Below are 23390 nucleotides of genomic sequence, written 5' to 3' on the forward strand. Positions count from 1 at the left end.
CAAAGCTTGAACCTAACTTTCTGTTGATGTGTTACCTGGGTTGTTGTGAATGTGCAGACAATGAATCTAGCTGCTGGAAATTGCTATATTATTTTTCAAAAAATATATTTTTAGTGATGTGGCACCAGGACAGTTGCCATTTAAGCATTTCAAATGATGGGTGATAATCTTAAAAGTCAGTAAAGTAGTAATATACAATGAGACCTACTTGGACATTAAAGTACTTGTTTTATTGTACTGTACACATTAAAATAATTAAAAAAGTAAAAAATTCTGTGAAATGATGAAACAAGTACATTCATGTTACAGTCAAGAATGTTCACTGTTGGTTGGGATTAAATGATAAGGGTCCCTATAGTGTGATAGCACAGAGTGACACATGTTCCCACTTAGATTGCATGGAGCAATGTTCACACAACAGAATGGATAGGTATTAAAGAAATTAAAGAAAAATATTGTTGTGATAAAAACAATGATGTAAAGTTATTAGAATTAAATAATTATAGTATAATAATTATCAAACTGTAACTGAACACAAAGCTTCAACCTAAATCTGTACTGATGTGGTACCTGGGTTGTTGTGAATGTGCAGAGCCTGACACAGGTTTCCAAACACTGGGCAACATTCACACTTCAGCATGTGTGTAGGGATAGAAGAAGGCACAAGTGCGGAGATCTGACACATCGCAAAATTTTTGTCAAACATGCAAACTAGCCATCGCTGAACTAAAACGAGGACAGATTAAGCTACTGCACACGTTATTTCTCACCTCAAATGCTTTCAGAAATACTTTTCGCTTAAGTGTTTTCAAAATAAAAGAGACAGTTTGTGACTGAGACGCAATGTTGGTCCGACGCACCTGCCACATTCAAACTGAAAGCACTGTCATGTGACCACGTAGTGGATGCGGCACGTTTACATGCGGGAAAAATGGATTAGGTGGACACGTAACATATGGGTGAAGGCAGGGGATACCCTGGACAGATCACCAGTCTATCACAGGGCTATACATTGTGACAAACAAACACACTCACATTCACACCTACGGACAATTTAGAAGCATGTTTTTAGAGCACCCGCAGAAAACCCATGCATGCACATGCAAACTCCACACAGAAAGATCTCAGGCCGGGACATGAATCAGGGAACTTCTAGCTGCGAGGCGACAACGCTAACCACTGAGTCACTGTGCAGCCCCTACAGGTCGATGTAATATTTAATCTTTTTTTTTTTTTTAGAAAGGTGGGTGTGAATCTAAACAATATATTAATTGTCTCAATGAATCTATTTTTAGTTAAGGCTGACATAAAAAAGGTCCACACTTTGATGGTACAGTGAGACAGGAGTCCTCTCTTAGATAGTACATAATGACACAACAGCATGGAGCAACACTATCTCTCCAGTATGTATGCATAGATAGAAGATAAGGTCAGTTTTTAAAATAACCCTGACTAGAAAAAGAATGATTTAGAATCTTTAATGTGACATTGGTATAATAATTAATTTCTCTAAAATGAATGGCATAAAGATGCTCATTAGACCACAGAAAACTGTAGCTGCAGAAGCTGTTAAATCAGAGCCTCAAAAAAAGTTTTGCCTTCAAGAATTAAGTAATGAAGAGGCAATACAAAATTAAATCATAGGATGACAATGGTTGAATTTGAAATTCACACTTATCTCATTTCATAGTGATTTCATAGTAGCACTGCAAAATGTGAGGGCCCTAATAGAAAATGAAAAAGAAAAACATTTTTTGTCAGAAAGTGTTAAAAAAATTCAAAAATACTACTTTACAAATATTTCTTCTGTATTTTTTGATATTTGCAAAATGTAGATGCATATATAAAAACAGAGTAGTTGTTCCTGATGTTCCACATTGATAAGTGCATGGCATTTGTGCATGCAACCAAGTAACCAAGTCAACTAAGCCAAGGATTTGTCAAAAAAACTAATTAAGTGGATAAGGTGACTTCTACAATATTTGCATAAGGATAAGGTACTTTAATGTTACAATTTTTAAAGACCAATTCATTGCATGAATACACGCAGTTCTATTGCAGGCTGCGGAGGTCCTCTCTTTGATATGTAGATGTTGGTCAGGGATGCCGGTCCCCTCTTCTCTTTGCTGTTTTTTTTAATGCTTATTTTTAGTCAAAGAAAGAAAAAATTTTTTTAAAAAGGCCTAAACAGAAAATTTTCAATTTGATTTTTGTTTAATCAAAATAACCAGAAATACTGGGCCACTGTTGGCAAGGCTCAGGTCGACGGGCTCCACTTGGTTCAGTAGACTTGGTTCAATGTGTGCGTGTGTGTGTGTGTGTGTGTGTGTGTGTGTGTGTGTGTGTGTGTGTGTGTGTGTGTGTGTGTGTGTGTGTGTGTGTGTGTGTGTGTGTGTGGGTACCTGCTCAATTATTTGTCGTATGGTGTTCAAACGAACCACGCCAGAGGACTTCTCAGAGCCAGCATCTTTTGGCTCAGTTTCTAATATAACAACACAGAAATTTTGAAAAGATAGTTTAGAAGTAAGAGTACAGTATGTATGTATATGATGTTTAGACAAAGACTGTAACACTTAGACAGAGCTAGGCAGAGACTCACTGGCAATTACAAACAGATCAGGCATCTCAGATGCCAGTTTCTCAGTAGCAGCATCAGCAATAGGGCCAAACAGCACCACAGGGCGTCGGAAACCAGCTGCAATGACAATGGTGAAAATAACTGATTATAATCCTCACAATTCAAAACATTTACATCACGCACATATTGATGGCGAGCTCTAGAGACCTGTGGACACCAAAGGACACACATTATGCTGTTTCAAATCTGTTTAAATGTGAGACAGAACCTGAACTAGACTTTTTAGGTAGATACCAATATCAGTGTTTTAAAATTTTTAAATCATGCAACTATACATCTGACTTACATTAATGTTTAACATATAAATCTGATATATAGTAAGCAGAACATTTTATAGAAGACAAATCACAAACTGAAAGCTTCCATTTACATTTAAGTAATCACACATTTTGTTATGGCACTCCAAGTGCCACTGGTTCAAGGTTCAAGTCGGTTCAAGGAATCTTTATTGTCCCCGTGGGGCAAATCACTCTACAGTCAGCAGAACAAAAGTCAACAACAATCGCGGAGTACTAGTTACATAAAGCACAGATGACAACAATAAATAGGACGAACAGATTAGTCAGTCACTTGTTTAGCAGGACAATTGCAGCAGGGACAAAATTATCCTGCTAAACAAGTGACTGACTAATCTGTTTGTCCTCGATATGTCTGCAACTTGACTGGCATGCATTTGTATTAATTTGACATAGTTTAGAATAGTCCTCACCTGTTTATATAAGATCCTACAATTCAAACTGAATTTCACAGCAAAAACTGAACCATCTAGTCCACGGACCTTTCTTTAGACCTCTGCCACAAAAATTAATAACTGAAAAATAGGTGCCTAGACCATGGATGTGACCAAGAACCCACAGGTCACACAACTCCCCACTGTGTCAAGCCTCATCCCGAGCAGCCCTCCTTCAGTTTAAGCCTTTTAATTTCTGCTTGCAAAAATAATAATTCTTTGCACTGCTCAAATGCAATACAATTCACCACAGCTTCACTGGAGGCATCTGACTCAAATGTGTCCAAGAAAGACCCCATATCACACACTTAAGGCTTAAGAATCCCCGTTTGAAACAGACTTTCTTTTAAGATGTGTTTCATATTCTTATTTGCTTATCTCTGACATCCATTTAAAATTATTAGCAACTGTTACTTACTGCTCTCGTGAACAGCATTCCAGTAACTCCTCTGATGGAGTACTTAGTAACTTCTTAGCAGTAGCCAGTATGCCAGTATAACAGTATGCCCGAGTGTACTCTGATTGGTGCAAAAACAGTTACACCACTGTCACACCAACTCTCCGACAACCAGAATTCAACAGTCCAAAGACATACAAAAAACATCACAGTTGCCATACCCCTCTAAATGCCTAACAAAAATCTAATTAAAACTACACTGGAGGCTTCAGTTTTTACTTGTGGTGGGTACTTAGACACTGAAGTCCTTCACAGGTCCAGAGAAGCAACCAAGAATCGCCAACCCCACCTGTAGCCTTGGATGTTCCCTGGGTCAGCTGTTACAACCACTTTCCCAACACACTATAAAACACCCTCACCAAACTCCAAAGAGAATTTGCTCCTCAGCCTACATGTGGCAAAACTCCAGGCTGTGCTCATTACCTGGCTAATGTCATTCTTGTGTTGCAGCATGGTGGTGGCAGCATCATGCTATGGGGATGCTTTTCAGTGACTAGGACAAGGAAACTGGTCAGAGTTGAGAGAAAGTAAACACAGCCAAATACAGAAAGGTCCTTGAAGATAACTTTCTCCAGTGTACGTGTGGCATGGGATTAGGCCAGTAGTTTGCCTTTCAGCACACCAATGACCTGAAGCATACAACTAAGACAACACTGGAGTAACTTCCAGACAAGCTTTTGACTATCCTTGGTAGCGCTACCAAAGCCCAGATTTATACCCCAAAGAGTATCTGTGGAGGTTCACTGACATTTTCCTAGTGGCAATGCACAACTGTTCTTCCCATTATTTTCCATAGACTGTATAAAATTAGAATCAGAAATACTTTAGTGATCCCTGATGGAAAATTACTTATGTTACATGACCTAAAAATATGAACATAATTTGGGAGAGGGAGGAGTGGAGTAGGTGGTGGTCGGTAGTTTCACCTTATAGTGCCCCTGTATTGTCCTCAGCTCCTCCCTTTTGGCAGTTCTGAAAGCCCTCTTCTTGTTGTTGAGAAGGGCTGTCATGTCCTTAGTTACCCATGGCTTGTTATTAGGCAACAATGTATAGTCTACGCTGGGACAATAGAGTCTACATAGAAGGTAATGTAGTCTGTGATGCACTCTGTGAGCCCATCAAGTCCTCTCCATGTGGCTCGTAGAGAGCCTGCTAGTCTGTGATCTGGCAACATCCCTCAAGTGTCATATAAGCCTTCTCTATCTTCTCACTGTTCTTGTAGTTGCATGCTGGCTCTTTACAAGAGAACCATAACACCAGTATGTTTAAACCAGGTTGTGGTCTGATCTGCCAGTGGGGGGAGAGTGCAGCGGCTGTATGCATCCTTCATGTTAGCCTACACTAAGTCCAGGATCCTCTCCTCTCTGGTAGGACAGCTCACATATTGAAAGAAGTTAGGCAGTGTGCAATCCCTGTTGACCCGAACAGTCTAGCAGCCCTCAATGGAAACGTTGTTGTCAGAAATGTCCTGGTGCAGCCATGTCTCGGTAAAGCACATTAAACTACACAACACCGTAAGCTCCTCCATCCTACTAGCCAGAGATCTCATGTTCTCCATGATCAGAGATGGGAGCCGTGGTTTATACTTCCTCTTCTTCATAAGCCTCTGCTGTCTTAATCCTGTTCCTTTCCTCCACTTCATTTTTTCTCCCCTGCAACCTCTATGTATCTTTCTCCAGATCTCTTTAGGAATGTCTGGTGATTTGATCGCCATGCTGCCAGCTGCAGAGTGATGAGCTGATCTCTCATGTAAACAATGTGGTAATGGGGATGGTTTGCGACAATGGCTTGGCTGAATGATAGTAGTATTTCGATGGCGAAAAAAGGACCAAAACTCTCTCCAACATGTTGGAGAGGGAACAGCTTAAAAAAGTTGCTCACAAGAAATAGTAAAGCAACAAGTTAAATAAGACGCTAAAAGTAGGAAAAACTAGAAAGAAGGAGTGACCGCAACAGGCTGCATGCACGGTGATGCATGCGCACTAGCTAAAGGATGTAGCTATAGGCACTGTGCATCACCCAGTAGTTTGTGGGTTAGGGTTAACACATTTTGAAGTCTCAAATCTCTCATTTTGGGCTGTATTCATTTTGACTCTTTGGAACTAGAAGTGACCATATGTGGAAAAAAGGATGGAGCTCGAGAAAAAGCAATGGGTGGATCTAAGTGAAAAAACAAGGGTACTATGCATGTCCCTACAGTAGCATCAGAGGTCTATAGACTCATGAGGAAATTGTTTACTGAGGTGATAAATTAAGTGAGGAGTAGGTTCAATTTTCCTATTTGACTTCTTTTAGGAGCCAGTGAAATAATCCCCTGCGGATGTCCATTTCCTTTATGCAGGTTGTGGCATTTTTATAGTAACAACAATATTACAGTGACACAATCAAGTGACAAGCAGGTGTTTCGCCCACCTTCTCGGAGCACCACTCGTTCATATGCTGGGAAGTGGGTGGTCAGGCTTTGACTACTTAAGTTTTCTCTGCTCTTCCTTAGGTCCTTCCTCTTCACAGAACGCTGGCCTCGCAACCGCCAGAAGTCAGCTCGATCACACGCAACTTTATGAAAGCTCTGGACACTGGCCATCTGCTCCGCTCTGAGAAAAAGAACACATACACCAGCAATTAATCTATTCATTAGTCATATATAAGTTCATTTATAAAAAGCATTCAATCCTCAGAGAGGATAAAGTCTCCCAAAGTCACTAAAATAGTGCAAAGACAAATGTACCATGAAGTTTATTAACAGAAACTCTAATGTCCAAGTTTCAGTGAATGCAACTGCAGGGTCCGAGTACAACTAATAATAGCATTAGATGACTCTAACAGGTATGGCTAGCAGAGTCACACACACAGATCTCTCCAAAATCACAAAACACCTGCCATATCTTTCATGTTTATTGAGTTTTGTCGCATTCGCTGTGTTCCATAATTTTATATCATTTACAAACTCAAAAGTCCAGAAATATGCAGCTTTACTGCTATGAACATGAATCTATTCAGATTAATGACAATGAATGAATGTAACCTGGGTTTTGATCAAACATTATGAGGAGCTGAAGTTCCAGCTGTCAGTGGCAGTCTTTCCTCCTGGTTTATTAAATACCTGCAACATCAGTCCAGTAACAGAATCTATATGGGAATCTTCAAAGAGAGACAGAGTTTCACGCATTTACACACAATAGCTTCCTTAGTTACTTAGAATTATCTCAGACATGGAGATAAAATTAATTGGGATCTTACTCAGGCAGGCTAACTGTCACTCAGAGTCGTGTATTAGTCTATGCATATTAAATAATTTGTCCACTAACCTCGCAATGCATTATCATACTGGTATAGGAGGAAAATCACTCAGGCTTGTTTGTAATACTTTAAACAAACCATAATCATCCACAAACCACAATCTTTGAACAAACCACAATCATCTTAATGACAATGAATGAGTGAAACCTGGGTTTTGATCAAACATTATGAGGAGCCGAAGGATGTGGCTTCAATGTTCCCTCAAAATAGTGATTGAGGAATTGTTTTGGTGCCATATTTGCATCCAAAAAGGAAAGCACTATCCTTAAAATAGCTAATTCACCAAAAAAACTTAACTGAACTGACATTCTCAGCAGGTCAGCTACAGTTCGGAGGTTGTTGTTTTCCATAATAAAGGAGATTTTGAAGGAGAAAACTGCAAGAAATGCGTGGCCAATGGCAGGTTAAACCTGCAGTTTACATCTGGTAATCAGACTACCAGTCTGTTAGCCATTAGCCTCCTCACCAACCCGTTCCAGTTTCTGAGTCAGCTGCTACCAAACCTGCTGGTCTCCTGCCAACTTAGCTCTAAGTTCAGCCAGTCACTGGACTGCTGCTTGACTCTGCCCCCCAAAGTCCACTAGGAGTCATTTCTTTTAAGGTTAGGGTTAGTGGTGAAGGCTTTGTGCTACTGATCAGAAGGCAGGGATTCAAGTTCCAGCACCACCAAGCTAACCCTAACCTGCACTATGACCCAAGCGCCCTTCTTTTTTCTTTGTTTAACCAGGTAGGTCAATTGAGAACAGTTCTCATTTATAATGATGACCTGACCAAGAGGCAGCATAAAAGGTAGATACAAAACAGTGAGGACTTAAACAGAAAGAAAAAACAAACAACAACAAAAACAGATAATACAGTTATAAATGGTGACACATAATAAGAGGTAAATGGTTAAAAGCAAATACAATGTTCTTGTACTATTGGTTGAATTGAATCTTTAAATGAGGAGATGGGAATGAATTAGCAAAGCTTTATAGTCTGCTGCAGATGATTCCAGTCATCTGAAGGAGAAAACTAAAAAGAGGAGCGGCCAAAGGAGGTACAGGCTTTGGGTTTGTGAAGATTGATGAAGCTACTAGAGTGCAGAATGCAGTTTGTGTTTTGAATATTAAGAAGTGACTGCAGATATGACGGGGTTTTCCCAATGACAGTTTTGTAAACAAACAGAAACCAGTGAGTTTGTCTGTGAGAGTGAAGTGAAGGTCAGTTCAACAGAGAATATAGGCAGCAGTGGTGAATGCTAAATGGAGGTCCAGTCACGGAGTAGATAGCAGCATGACAAATAACATCCAGTTTGTGAAGGAGAGTTTCTGCGGCAGACTTGTAGGTTACATCACCATAATCCAACATTGGGAGTAGTGTCATTTTATCCAGAAGCTGTTTTGCGGAATGTGTAAAAGAGGATATGTTACGGTAAAGAAAACCAATACGAGATTTGCCCTTTGTGAGCAGTGCATTTATATGAGTATCAAATGAGAGTTTACTGTCAAGCCTGATACCAAGATACTTATAGCTTTTGACATTATCAATCTCAGAGCCATCCAAGGAAGAAATTTTAAATTTTTTTTTTTTTTTTTTTTTTTTTTTTGGGGGGGGGGGGGGGATTTCTGTTAAAAACCATGCATTTAGTTTTTTTTGTATTTACAAACTAAATGGAGACTGGAGAGCGCTTTGGATGCTCATGAAACTGTCCTGCAGTGAAGGTAGTACAATAGTCAGAGAGGAACTAGATGTGTAAATAATGGTGTCATCAGCATACAGATGTATATGAGAATCATCTGCGACAAGGGAAATCTTATTGACAATATTGAATAGTGTAGAACCCAAATTGGTTCCTTGTGGGACAGCTTTGGATAGGGGCGGAGGATCTGACCCTCCACCCTCACTGACTGTAGACAACCAGAACAGCAACTCTTCAACCGGGCCAGACAGTTCTCAGAAAGTCCAATTTCTCTTAGTCCGTCCAGCAGTATTTTGTAGCCCACAGTCAAAAGCCTTTGCCAAATCAGCAAATGGAGCTACACAGTACTCCTTTTTGTCAATGACAGATATGATGTTGTTGTGGACCTTAAGTGTAGCGGTGATGCAACTGTGTCCGGATCTAAAGCCAGACTGGTACTGGTTAAGGACATACTAAGTCTCCAGATGGCACATAAGCTGCTTGTTGACCTGCTTCTCCAGTATTTTGGAGAGACTGGGCAAAATGCAGATGGGTCTGTCGCAGTTTAAATCTGAGTTATCCTCCCCTTTAAAAAGTGGGGTGACTGCAGCAGATTTCCTGTCCCTCGGGAACACATCAGTTTGTAGAGACAGATTAAAATGCAGGTGATTGGTGCTGCAATGGCGTGAGCTGTTGTCTTTAAAAATTGTGGCTCTAATGTATTCAGTCCAGCAGATTTATGAATTTCTAGATGGAGCAGCTCCCCAAGTACCTCAGACTCCTGTACTGACTGAAAAGAGAAGGAGGGAAAACCTGAGGGAGATGAGTGGGTGATGGATGCTAGGTTGACAGGAGAACAAGTAGGTGTAGTGTCCTCATAGGCACACCCAGCTTTAGCAAAGTGTCTGTTGAAGTGGTCCGCCATTTTGGATTTGTTTATGACAACAAAACCATCACATGGTTCATATTTTTGTTTTCCATTGTTTTTGATGGTATTCCAAAATTTTCGGGCGTAAGGGCCATTAGCAGTCAGTTGCTGTTTGAAATAGATTGCCTTAGCCCATCTGATAGACTGAGTAAATTTTTTTTTTTAAAGCTCTTTATGAATGCCAGTCAGAAATCTTATTGGAGGTCTTTTCTCTATGCCATAGGTTGTGTTTTTGGCAACTAAGCTCAGTCAAATCAGGATTTAACCAGGGGCTGAGGCAGTTTTTTATTTATTTTTTATTAATTTTTTGAGAGGAGCATGTTTGTTTAAAGCAGCAGTAAATAAGGATTTAAATTATGCCCAAACCCCTTCAACATCAGAGATGAGCCTGATTCTGTGCCAGTCCACATGTGCTAAGTCATACAAGAAAGCCTGCTCATTTAAGTTTTTCAGAAAGCATTTTAAAACTATCACAGATGGGTTTCTTGAGGCGATGTCCTTATGAACACAGACTATAATCACTAAGGCTCTGGCAGAACATACTGGATGTATACCTCTCTGGCCTGTTGGTCAGGATAATGTCAATCAGTGTACCAGATTCCATGGTCTTTGTGTTATATCTGGTAGGGGCCTGCACAATCTGGAATAAGCTTAATGCATCCAGCTGTAACTGTAGAGATGATGGAGGGTCAAACACATCCCAGTTCAAGTCTTCTAACATGATAAACTGAGAGGAGATGTGAGGGGCAATTATTTAACTTCATTATTTCACAGGCAGGAGCAGAAGCTGGTCTGTAACAACCAGTGACAGTGATAAAGAAATTTTTGGATAAAGTCATTTTGAGAAGTATTAACTCAACCTGTTTAGCAACAGATTTTGAGGTGATTTAAGAGCACTGTAAATTATCCTTACAACAGATAGCAACCCCACCTTTGGAAATTCTGTCTTGATGAAAAATATTGTAGCCAAAGATGGAGACAGCAGAATTGGAGATGGATTTCATAAGGCAAGATTCAGACATAACAAGGATATCAGGATTTGTAGTGTGAACATATGCAGTAAGCTCGGCAACTTTAGAGAGGAGACTATGTATGTTTAAATGCATTAGTCCAAGACTTTTAGGATTACAACAACATTGAAAAGTTAACAAACATACACCAGAATATATAGATTTGTTTGCAGAACTATCACGATGTGAGTAGTCAAAAGTGCCAGAAATGGACAGAGTTGGATATTCCCTGACATCAGGAGCAAAAGGATGATACAGCATCTCTGTCTGAACAATTTGATGGTGAAGTCCTTATTAGCGATCCTACTAGGATGAAGGGGCATGGAAAAAATGTTTTGTAGGTCCATGATGCTGATTATGTGAACCAAGAAAACAGTGCTGGCAGTGACTGGAGAAGTTAAAGGTAATGTCTTGTCCCATTTTAGGCATCCTGTCAGATGAAGATGGGGTAGACAGGGCTGCAACTGGGGCTTGGCAATTATTGAGAATGCCACCAGAGCTGCACGGATAAAACAGACAGAGCAGCAAGGATCAGAAATAATTTGTAATTTGAGTCTGTAATCTCCGGATCCGTGGCAAGTTAGACTCCAGTTCATGTTTGCCATCAGCTTGGTGGTGACGTCGAATTACGTTGCATGTAAACAGGAAGCTGGTGCTATCAGGCAGCGGTTCATCATGTATTTATTTAAATCAGAGGTGTCAAACATATGGCCTGCAGGCCAAAATCGGCCCAGCCGAGGTTCCAATCCAGCCCGTGGGATGACTTAGCAAAGTGTAAAAAAAGATGTAAAGTTTCAGGAGCAAATTAAACAGTGAGTAAGCCACTTAATGTAAAATGCTGCTTCAGACACTTTTGCACCCCACAGAATATAATAGTTCTGTTAAAATGAATCCTTACTGTGGAAACATTTAAAGACATTGAACACTGCAATATAATGTCAGTAAGCAGCTTCAGTACAACAGAGTTTGGTTAAATTGAATCCTGTTGTTCATACACTGCCACAACTTTTATGTATAAATTTTAAACATTTACAAAGAGGGTGGATAACTTCACCTTCTTCCTTAATTGTTCCCATTTAGTTTGTTTGTTGTGTCAGTTCAGGTGGTCAGGATTACCACACAGATGTGGAAATGAATGTAAATTTAAAATAATCTCTAGATCTTGACAAGTTGTTTTGATCATAAAATAAATACTATATTGTTCAGTTCCAGATAGCTGTGACTAAATATTTTGTGCCTTTGTAGATAAACTGTGATCTATAAGTTGTACTGTGTAAACGTGAGGCTTAATGTTGTTGAAATTGCACTTACTGTTGTTAAAGAAATTTCATGTTGTTCATAATGTTTTGTTAAAAGATAGTTCATTAAATGTGAACATTGCCAGATTGTACTTTTTTGCACTAAAATAAAGGGAAACATTTGGAGCTGTTATTTATAGGTTACTATACTGTGATTTTACTGGTCCAGCCCACTTCAGATCAAATTGGCCTGTATGTGGCCCCTGAACTAAAATGAGTTTGACACCCCTGACTTAAATGATACTTGCAGTAGAGGCTGGGGAGTCAGAGATCCTGTAGATATCAGGTCGATATCAAAGCAGCCAACGGGTATCATGAGAAAAACAGTTCACATGCTGTATGGAGACGACGTATTCAGTCCAGAGGAAGGGGCATTTATGAAAAGAGAACCTCCCCTCACGGGATCAAAAGCATATATAAGATTTAAAATAATAATAAAATGAAAATTATGTTGCACAGATGCTGACAGAGTATTCATGATAGAAACTTTGCAACTGTATTATTTCTCCATCATTTCAGGTATTTGTCAGTACAATATGTTGAGTTAATTTGCCTTTTATGAATTCATTTCTATTTAGTATTTTCATTTATTTATGTGTAATAGCTACTCATCAAAAGGGCAACAGTCACCATTCAGAAGGCAAAAGATCAGATTAGATGGAGAGAAATGATCACCGCTGAATGGCATGGCACTTGACTGACTGTTACAGCAAATGTACACACGTGGACAAAATTGTTGGTATCCCCTCGGTTAATGAAAGAAAAACCCACAATGGTCACAGAAATAATTTGAATCTGACAAAAGTAATAATAAATAAAAATTCTATGAAAATGAACCAATGAAAATCAGACATTGCTTTTGAACCGTGGTTTAACAGAATTATTTAAAAAAATAAACTCATGAAACAGGCCTGGACGAAAATGATGGTACCCTTAACTTAATATTTTGTTGCACAACCTTCTTAGGCAATCACTGCAATCAAATGGTTTCTGTAACTGTCAATGAGACTTCTGCACCTCTCAGCAGCTATTCTGGTCCACTCCTCATGAGCAGACTGCTCCAGTTGTCTCAGGTTTGAAGGGTTCCTTCTCCAGACAGCATGTTTCAGCTCCTTCCACAGATGTTCAATAGGATTTAGATCAGGGCTCATAGTAGGGCACTTCAGAATAGTCCAATGTTTTCCTCTTAGCCATTCTTGGCTGTTTTTAGCTGTGTGTTTTGGATCATTATCCTGTTGCAAGACTCATGACCTGCGACTGAGACCAAGCTTTCTGACACTGGGCAGCACATTTCTCTCTAGAATACCTAAATAGTCATGAGATTTCATTGTACCCTGCACAGATTCCAGACACCCTGTGGCAGATGCAGCAAAGAAGCCCCAGAACATAACAGAGCCTCCTCCATGTTTCACAGTAGGGACAGTGTTCTTTTCCTGATATGCTTCGTTTTTGCGTCTGTGAACATACAGCTGATGTGCCTTACCAAAAAGTTCCAATTTTGTCTCATCTGTCCATAGGACATTCTCCCAGAAGCTTTGTGGCTTGTCAACATGCAGTTTGGCAAATTCCAGTCTGGCTTTTTTATGATTTGTTTTCAACAATGGTGTCCTCCTTGGTCGTCTCCCATGAAGTCCACTTTGGCTCAAACAACGACGGATGGTGTGATCCGACACTGATGTACCTTGACCTTGGAGTTCATCTTTAATGTCTTTAGAGGTTGTTCTGGCCTCTTTTGTTACCATTCGTATTATCCGTCTCTTCCATTTGTCATCAATTTTCCTCCTGTAGCCATGTCCAGGGAAGTTGGCTACAGTCCCATGGATCTTAAATTTCTGAATAATATGTGCAACTGTAGTCACAGGAACATCAAGCTGCTTGGAGATGGTCTTATAGGCTTTACCTTCATCTTTCATTAACCGAGGGGTACCAACAATATTGTCCACGTGTGTATGTGAAAGAAACTCTTGTAATGTTTTCTCTAGCTATGTAGACACAGACAGCATGTACAACAGGGAGAGCTGTGAGCTCCACAGTGGTTGTTGCTGAGACTGCAGGTGTCCTTTCTTTCACACAACACAGTGTAGAGCTAGGTCCACTACACTACCAGAGCATGCAAGAAAGGTACCATATGTCATTGATTTGGCATACAGTGGTGGGAAGACGTTTTCAGACACTCCATGCATTTGTGAAATATTGCATCAAGAATGACTCTTAGGTCTTCAAGTGTAAATTCTTTTCGTACAGTCACAGCCAAAATACTAAACAAATCCTAGAAAAGCCATTCAAAACTTAAAATTGATTGGTTCCATAAAGGCACATAAGACATTTTGAGTATTGGGTCATGTTGGCAGCAGTGATTCACTAATGAAGGTTGTTCTTTTTATGAAAAGACACAATTTTTGTTGCCGTGCTTTGTGTCGATATAAAGCCAGCACATTTGAAAGTTCTTCAGAGACAAAAATGGCTAAACCAAGAAACACGCCTGAAGATACAGATTGAAAATCAGGAAGGGTACAGCTGCCGCCAGATAGCCAGGAAGTGCAGATGCAGTCTTTCAGCAGTTGGATACACTGCAGAAATACAGACCAACCAACAGCTTGGAAAACAAACCAAGATCTGGACGTTCAAGAGTTTCTTCAGCAAGAAATGACCACATCCTGATCCACATGTGGAGGCAAAACCACCAAATGACATCACAGGAGCTTCAGCAGGAGTGGTCAAACCAAACTGGTGTCCAGTGTTCCACCTGCACTGTACGTGGCCGACTTTTAGATCATGGCTTAAGGTCATACAAGGCTGTCAAGAAACCCCTGATCAATGAGAGACAGAGGTTAGTCCGGTGTTGTTGGGCCCAAGCACACAAGAAGTGGACAGCCAGGAAGTGGAAGAAGATTCTGTGGTCAGAGGAGTCCAGTTTTGAGCTTTATCTTCCTGCTGCTAATGTGAGGCTACACAGAAGGCCAGGTGAAGCATTATCTCCAGCATGTACCTACTTTCAAGCATGGTGGCGGAAGTATCATGGTTTGGGGATGCATGAGTGTTTTTGGTGTTGGTCATCTCACTGTCTGTGATGGTACATTGAACTCTGCCAAGTATTGTGCCATTCTCCAAACCCACATCCTTTCTTCTGCATGTGCACTGTTCTGTCGAGGTCAAAACTGGACAATGTCCTTAGCTACACATCCAGTAGAACTTGGCTGCACAGCATCCAGGTTTTAGAGTGGCCAGCTCAATCCCGGACAAGAGCCCCATTGAAAATCTGTGGTGGATTATCAAAAGGTCTGTTTCAAAGCGTAAACCAAAGAATTTGGAAGAATTAAAAGCAGTAATTCAAGAAGAATGGAACCAGATTAGCCCTCAACAGTATGAAATGCTGGTGGGGAACATCCAGCCAGAATTAGAGCTCTAGCTGTGTGCTACTGGCAGGACTATTAAATACTAATTTAGTGATGGTTTATTTATTTTTTGTTCAGTTTTGAATACATTCTCTGTTACTTGTTGACTTTGATACCGACAATGTTGAGAACTGACATATTGAAACTGTCAAGAATTTAGTTTTGTTAGTTTTTCTCATAAACGATAAACAAAAAATTTCATTTGTATTTGTTTGTGTCTGTCTAATGCAGCCACACATTTTGAAAAAAAAAGACTTTTCCAAAAATATTGCATGATAATATTTGAGATTGTGTAAAATTTTAAGGATGTACGAAAACTTTTTTCCACCACTGCATGTGCTTATGTAACTGAAACTAGTCAGTAATGTGCGTAATCAAAGGCAGAGTGAAAAGCCTGTTATCTTAGTCTAGAACCTACCTGCTCTTGTTAGGGATGATACCCTTTTCCAGCAACTGCTTGTCCTTGCCAACATGGACAGCAAGCCAGTTGCCCAGTTTACCATCATACAGGGTATCCACCACCTTGAAGATGTCCCCACGACTGAAGGCCAGGCTCTGAGATGTTTCCTTCTCACACTCAAAATGGGTGCGGATGAAGAAGGAGTCTCCACGCCCCGATGCCAAGATATCGTTATAGACTATACAGACAAAACAGTTGGAGATAAAGAGAAGGAGGGATTTAATAGAGAGGTGAATATAGGAAAAGAAGATGTGAGGCAGCAGCACTCCTCTCCAAAAAGATTGGAACAGTAAGGCCAATCCCTTTATTTTTGCTGTAGACTGAAAACATTTGGGTTTGACATTAAATGATGAATATCAGAAAAGAGATCAATATTTCACCTTTTTTTCCCAGGTATTTACATCTGGCTCTGATACACAACTTAGAAGATTTTTCATGTGAGAAAAAGCATTGGATTGACAGGTGTGTTTTATTGCCCTGGTGTGTCCTATTACATTGATTATTCAAACAATAAATAGCGCTCAATGTCTACGTTTAGTTTCAGATTTGGCTTTTGCCTGTGCAGACTGCATCTATAGTTAGAGCTGTAACCAACATGAAAACCAGAGAGCTGTCTATGGCTGAAAAACAAGCAATCGTGAAGCTGAGAGAAGATGAAAAATCAGTCAGAGCCATTGCAGAAACATTGACTATAGCCAGTACAACCATTTGGAACGTCCTGAAGAAGAAACCACTGGTGTACTAAGTGACAGACGTCAAATGGATCAACCAAGGAAAACAGCAGCAGTTGATGACAGAAACATTGTGAGAACTGTAAAGAAAGACCCTAAAACAACCGTTAGTGACATCAACAACAACTTCAAGAGGGCAGGAGTGAAGGTATCACAATCTACTGTTTGACTTCATGAACAAAGTACAGGGGCTACACCAGAAGATCAAACCACTCATTAGCAAGAAGAACAGGAAGGCCAGGCTGGAATTTTCCAAAAAGTACAGAGATCAGCCTCAGAAATTCTGGGATAAAGTTTTATGAACTGATGAGACAAAGATGAACATTTACCAAAGTGATGGAAAGGCTAAAGTTTGTAGAAAGAAAGGATCTGCTCATGATCCCAAACATACAAGCTCATCTGTGAAACAGTGGAGATAATGTCATGGCTTGGGCTTGCATGGCTTCTTCTGAGATGGACTCATTCATCTTCATTGTTGATGGAACACATGATGGCAGCAGCAAAATGAACTCAGAAGTCTACAGAAACATTTTGTCTGCCACTTTAAAGAAAGATGCAACCAAACTGATTGGGAGATCATTCATCATGCAGCAAGAAAATTACCAAAACACACTGCCAAAACAACAAAGGAGTTCATCAGGGGCAAGAAGTGGAAGGTTTTAGACTGGCCAAGTCAATCTCCAGACTTCAACCCTATAGAGCTGCATTTTACCTGCTGAAGGGGAGACTGAAGGCAGTAACCCCCCAAAACAAACAACAACTGAAAGAGGCTGCAGTGAAAGTCTGGAAAAGCAGCATAAAAGAATGCAAACGTTTAGTGCTGTCAGTGGGTCATAGGTTTGTTGCAGTTATTGCAAGCAAAGGATTTGCAACTAAATACTAAGTCTTATTCACTTTAATCTATTTTTAGTCCATCTGTTCCAATACTTTTGCTCACCTAAAATTTTGGTGTTCCTTTACAAATAATGCTATCTTCTAAGTTGTGTGTCAAATCCAGATGTAAATACCTGGAAATAAAACGGAAATATTGATCTCTTGTCTCATATTCATCATTTGATGTCAAGCCCAAATGTTTTCAGTCTACAGCAAAAATAAAGGAAATGGCCTCACTGTTCCAATACTTTTGGAGTGGAGTGCAAACAGTGAAATACTAGCATGAGGTTTAGACAAATGATGACCACCATATTCTGAATCAATTTGATGTTGCAATGATTTTGGACTATACAGCACTGTGAAAATGTTTCTGACCTTTAGAGCCTTGACACATATTTGGATATTATTAGGTTTTTAGTATTAATTGCACTGCTGAAATGTCAGACTGGTTTGAAAGTAGAAAGGCACTATATATTTAAGGTTTCGGGTGTATACTCTGTAGGGGCAAAGTTTTGTCAAGTTAGATAGTCTCATTAGAACAAGCACTTCTCTCAAATCCTTCTGGCTAATGATGCATCAGTGGGAATCCCAACATTTCCCTCAGTGACCCTATATGATCATTGAGCAGGACACTAATCCTGACACAGTTGATCCTGAGATCCACAATCCCTTGATGAACATTCACTCACGCCAATCATAATCACTCTAACTATCTTTAATGATGATTTGTGCCACTCAGAGTCTACCCAGAGTCTAGGACTGTACACAGATGGCCACACTTTGATTACAACCTTTGAATCATTGGAATGAAAAGAAACAGTTTTTTTAAAAATACATTTTTCATACATCCAATTTTTCATACATCTGCTAGTATTATCACCTGATGATACTAGCAGTTTGATGATATCGACATGCAGTAGGCCAACGTTATGAAACAATAGTTTTAACTGAGAAGCAGGAGGGTGAAATTGGGTGAAGAAATTGGTAAGGGTTGCAGAAGTTTGATTTTTCATCATAATATTATTACAGTGGTATGTACAGATATGTATCAAGCATAATTACAAAGCTCTAGTTCAATTTCCTGTGGAATGATATGTAGTGTGCAAATAATAACATATTATTGCATAGATATGTTATTATCTTTACAATAATTGCACTGCACAGGTAATACCAGATCCAGATATTGCAATAAAAATGGAATTTAATACTGTCACCAAAAACATATACTTCTATTATATGTAATATACTGTATGTAGGGTAATGAATATCAACCAACAGATATTCGTCATTCATGCAATTGCTTTACTGTCACTCCTTTTCAGCCAACCAATCATATATTAAATGAAAGTGAGATTCGTCACGCTGGTAATCCAGAAATTGGAGGAGATTCAAACATGTTGTGAATGGGTCGTATTTCAACCTTTACTGTGCTATTTTCCAAAATCTAACCACCCTAAACTTATGTTGAAGAATAATGATTCTACAGGGGACACAAACCCCGGTTCCCTGGGTGAAAACCCTATTGCTGACCTATGACTCCATCCTCCACCCCTACCTCTTTAAGCCTTGATTTAACTTCTGCAGAGGTGCACACAGACAGCTGGGGACACCCACAGATGCATAGTTGCTGTTAATATAGCACTTTCCCAGTCCATGGGAGTCTGCTTGGAGGGTTATGTTCCACACATGCACAGTAGGATGTATGAATGTAGTCTACTGCTGGTCATGCACACTATCGCCCTTATAGTGTAGTCACAACATACGATACAAATTTTGGGCTGATCGTGGACATCTGAGAAGGTCTCCATGTGAACTCTAAGGGACCTGGTGAGATGATAAAATGTATTTAGGATCTTTGTGTACTTGCAGACATAAAAAGTTTGACAGAGACATTATACAGACTTTGTGTTTAGTATGTCGCTACACAAGTTAAAAAAGAAATGAAAAAAGTAGGTGTAGGGCTATGTGTGAGGGTTGGAGATATCTCATGTGTCTTAGTGTACTGTGATGGTCTTTGAATGTATGCCTTCCTGGACCTCCGACCCCAAGGGCAAAGACATTACAGCTTGCTGACAATTGGTCTATGTTTTGCAGTCCAAAAGTAGGTTTGGGTCGTGTGTGGCATTTTGTATGAATAACAGCCAACAATGGTCTGGGATGCTACTTGGCATCTTAGCTGTGTGAACGTCTGTCAATCAAAGGTGCTATCAGGAGGTTGCCCTGGTGACAGTCCCAGAGGTCCAGAGCAGGGGAGAAGAAGCTGCTGAGTCCTTGATTTAAGTAAGTCATGCTTTGTTATTTGCATGTCCAGGGTTGTCATGGCTGGCAATCGTACAATGGCATCTGATTTGCTACAACAACTTGGGGGGAAAAACAATTCCCTGAATAGGTTTTCATCCAGGTTAGATCAGTGGCAGCTGTGCTTCCCAGCTGCCTGAGAGCAATGGCAGCAGAAGAAAATGCTGGGTTTACCTCCACTGACCTGGTAGGTTTACCAGGCATTGACATTTTTAGTACCACATGTAGTCACTGTTACATGTTGCACAGTGCCTGACACAGCTTCACTCCTTCTGACAGCACAAGAAGGTGAAACACATGATTGTGTTGCAGCTCTAACTCAGGTTTGCAGCTCCAGGCTTGGACTGCAAGACATGCGACAGTGCAATGCAGATTTAGAGCAGTCAGTAGATGGCTCACTCTCATGTGATCCTGCCACTTGTAAAATTCATGCTGTGGTTGCAATACAGCACGCCATATGAAAAGCAGGACCACTCCTTTCTCCATTCTCTGCACGTGCAGCAGAGTTGAATGTTTTTACTGAGACCTGTAAATTGGCAGAAGGTAGAACTGCAATTATCTATACTAATAGTCTCTATTAATATAGGTAGTCTCTGTAGTCTCTATTCTTTTGAAGTGGTACATGATTAGTACACTGTATGGAAACAAAGACAAATCCTCACATCAACGAACAAACCAATAGCACATCAAAAAAGAGTGTCTGACCTTCCTGAAGCTGTGCTACCTCCGCAGTCATTTGTGACATGCAAATGTGATGCACACACAAACTGCTCCAATTTCCAGGGGAAATGCAAAGGTAGACGAAGCAACAAAAGGCACATAGAGATTAACTCTCTCCTATTTACAGTTTCCTGTTTTAGAAGATGTAGTCACACCAACAGCTCAACAGAATAGAACAGAGCTACACCAGATGACAAATATTCCTGGAATGAAGCTAATGCTTAGCTTAGAGTTGATATGTGGTTTGGCCCAGCAACCCCTGCTTACCTGAATATCTGTTTCCTTTCTATGCCAAAATGACACATGGGAGGAATCACTGTGTCAAAAGGGGAAATGCAAACAGTAATGAACAGATATTGGTACAAAAAAGGATTCTCTGTGTCATTTGAGCAAACTCATTGTTGAAAGGGGGCAACAAATTCCCCAAAGTGCACATTGCCCCTCCTGAAGGTTTCTTTTACCATCTGCAAATGGACCTCATTGAACTGACACCAAGTGAATGAAAAAAGCATCCACATGTCATATTAGACATGTGGTCGGGTGCCCAGATAGCACACCTGGTTGAGTGGGTGACCCATGAACAGCGGCTACAGTTCCTGATACAGTGGCCTGGGGTCAATTCCAGCTTACAGCCCTTTACTGCATGTCTTCCCCCTATTCTTCTCCCCACTTTCCTGTCTGCCTTGTCACTGACCTATCAAATAAAGCCACAAAGGCCACAAAAATAACTTTAAAAAGATGTGTGTGTGTCTATAGAGAGAGAGAGAGAGACTTAGTAGAGACAATGAAACAAATTTTGTCCACACAGCATAAGAGATGAGTCATCCCCTTTGACTTCTACCACCATTTGTCTATCACCCAGCAAGAAAAGGAGCTGTGGAAAAGAAAATGGCACACTTAATAGCAAGCTGAATGCTGTGCTGAAATTGGGCTGAATTAGAGAACCACCTTCCCCTTGGTTTGAACTGAAATGAGACCAATGGTAAGAGCCTTGGGCTCTTTGAAATACTTTTTAGAAGACTGACCCATGAATACAGGTATAGGGCCACAAGAAAGACAGACACCCCATACAGAATAGTGTTACAATTAACCATTAGAAGCAGAAATACTAATAATGATTTGTGTCACCTGATGATGCATCATAGCAAACAGGCTCCCCTGCACAATTATGTAGATATCGCTATTGCACACATTTTATGATGAGATACATGTATTTCAGAACCTTAAAAAAAGGTATGAGGACCCTGACTCTCCATGATCTTAAATCAGAGGACTGAATTGTGGTGAAAGACTACAGATGGAAGATATGGAAGAAACCACAGTGGCTAGGCCTGTATCAAGTTCTCCTAACAGCCTTGGAGGGGTAATGATTGCAGAGCGTTATGTGGATTCACACCAGTCAGTGTAAACAAATACAGATTAAACTTTCACAATTGCACTTGAGTGTGGACAGACGAAACAAAAAATTAGTAGAGAATACCACTGTAACTTCCATCCATTATCTATACAATGCTTAATCCTCATTAGCGTCGGTGGGGGCTGGACTCTATCCCAGCTGACTCAGGGTGAAGGCAGGTGACACTCTAGACAGGTCACCAGTCTATCACAGGGCTACATATAGAGACAAACAGGCACACTCACATTCACACCTACGGACAATTTAGAATCACCAATTAACCTCAGCATGTTTTTGGGACTGTGGGAGGAAGCCAGAATACCTGGAGAAAACCCATGCATGCACAGGGAGAACATGCAAACTCCATGCAGAAAGATCCCAGGCCCAGGCCAGGAGGTGAACCAGGGATCTTCTAGCTGTGAGGCAACAGTGCTAACCACTACACCACTGTGCAGCCCTCCACTGTACCTTCAAATATTACTATAACAGACAAAACCACTCCCTTATCAAGGTTGTTGAGAACATTCAAATAAACATTGTGTAAAGAAAAAGGATGACCAAATAACATGTTTTTGGTATATCTGAAACATTTTATGGCACTTGTGATAGCATCAAAATGTTAAAGTTTTGCTGAGGTTAGCTTTTTCTCAAAATCATGGTTGTATTCAAATAAAGTAAATTACCTGTTAAAATTATAAGTGTCATCCAAATTAACCCATCCAACTTTATGTCAATATTTCTTACAGACTGCATCAGGTAACATTGTTATGTGTAAGTTATAATGTAATATTGCATCAATATGATTTCTTACCCCTACACATGCATGGCAGCTCTGGGTGAATGAGAAACATTCTGTTTTGTGGAACTGCTGGGGTGAAAAAGGTCCTTCAATAATGGCAGATCATTTAATTATGTTTTTTGAAAATATACAACCATAATTTGCTATGCACTCATACACATAAACAACATATATTTTTATTTGATTCATGCTTTTAATAACTAGGCTGTCTAAATAAAAGGCTACTTTCATGACTAAATCATGGCATGGGGGACAAAACAATGCAACTGTTTTTTCTTCTTACTTCTTTCTTTTTCATAAATGCAGTGAAGAGTTCACAATTTAATTGTCAGGTCAGTGCTCTGCTTCATAGTATTATGTGCTTTAGCTCCATTTTTCCCCCAATAAAAAAGGCTAAAGCCCTTTTTCAGAGCCCCAAGCTCAAAGAGGCCAATGTTCTCATTACATAACACAGATTGTGTTGCTCTCTATCACCCAATGTGTTGTTGAACAGCTCTGTGTGGCTGTCTACATGTGTCATGCTTGGCTGAACCAAAACAAGCCTAATCTGGTATAAAATCCTGAGGGGACCAAGCATGTATCTCCATAATTACATGGAAACATCACAGTGAAGGAAATAGGGAGAGAGAAACAATGGTTCTGAGGTATGAGTGTGACAGCACATTATTGTGAAAAAGTACACAACAAACATTTCTAG

General features: G+C 40.1%; 1 protein-coding gene across 5 annotated transcripts in view; it reads right to left on the bottom strand.

Moving 5' to 3' along the window:
* The window catches only part of LOC111579322 (tight junction protein ZO-2-like), a 138857-nt gene that overhangs the window by 22241 nt on the left and 93226 nt on the right, over positions 1–23390 (bottom strand). For all 5 annotated transcript variants that reach the window (XM_055011574.1, XM_055011575.1, XM_055011572.1 and 2 more), the window contains exons 13-16: positions 15835–16054; positions 6238–6419; positions 2600–2695; positions 2403–2482 (exon numbers count right to left, since the gene is read on the bottom strand). In XM_055011574.1, the coding sequence (XP_054867549.1) occupies positions 2403–2482; positions 2600–2695; positions 6238–6419; positions 15835–16054 (578 nt within the window). The remainder of the gene's footprint in view (positions 1–2402; positions 2483–2599; positions 2696–6237; positions 6420–15834; positions 16055–23390) is intronic.

This window comes from Amphiprion ocellaris, chromosome 6, assembly GCF_022539595.1.
Source record: "Amphiprion ocellaris isolate individual 3 ecotype Okinawa chromosome 6, ASM2253959v1, whole genome shotgun sequence".
Classification (NCBI taxonomy): domain Eukaryota; kingdom Metazoa; phylum Chordata; class Actinopteri; family Pomacentridae; genus Amphiprion; species Amphiprion ocellaris.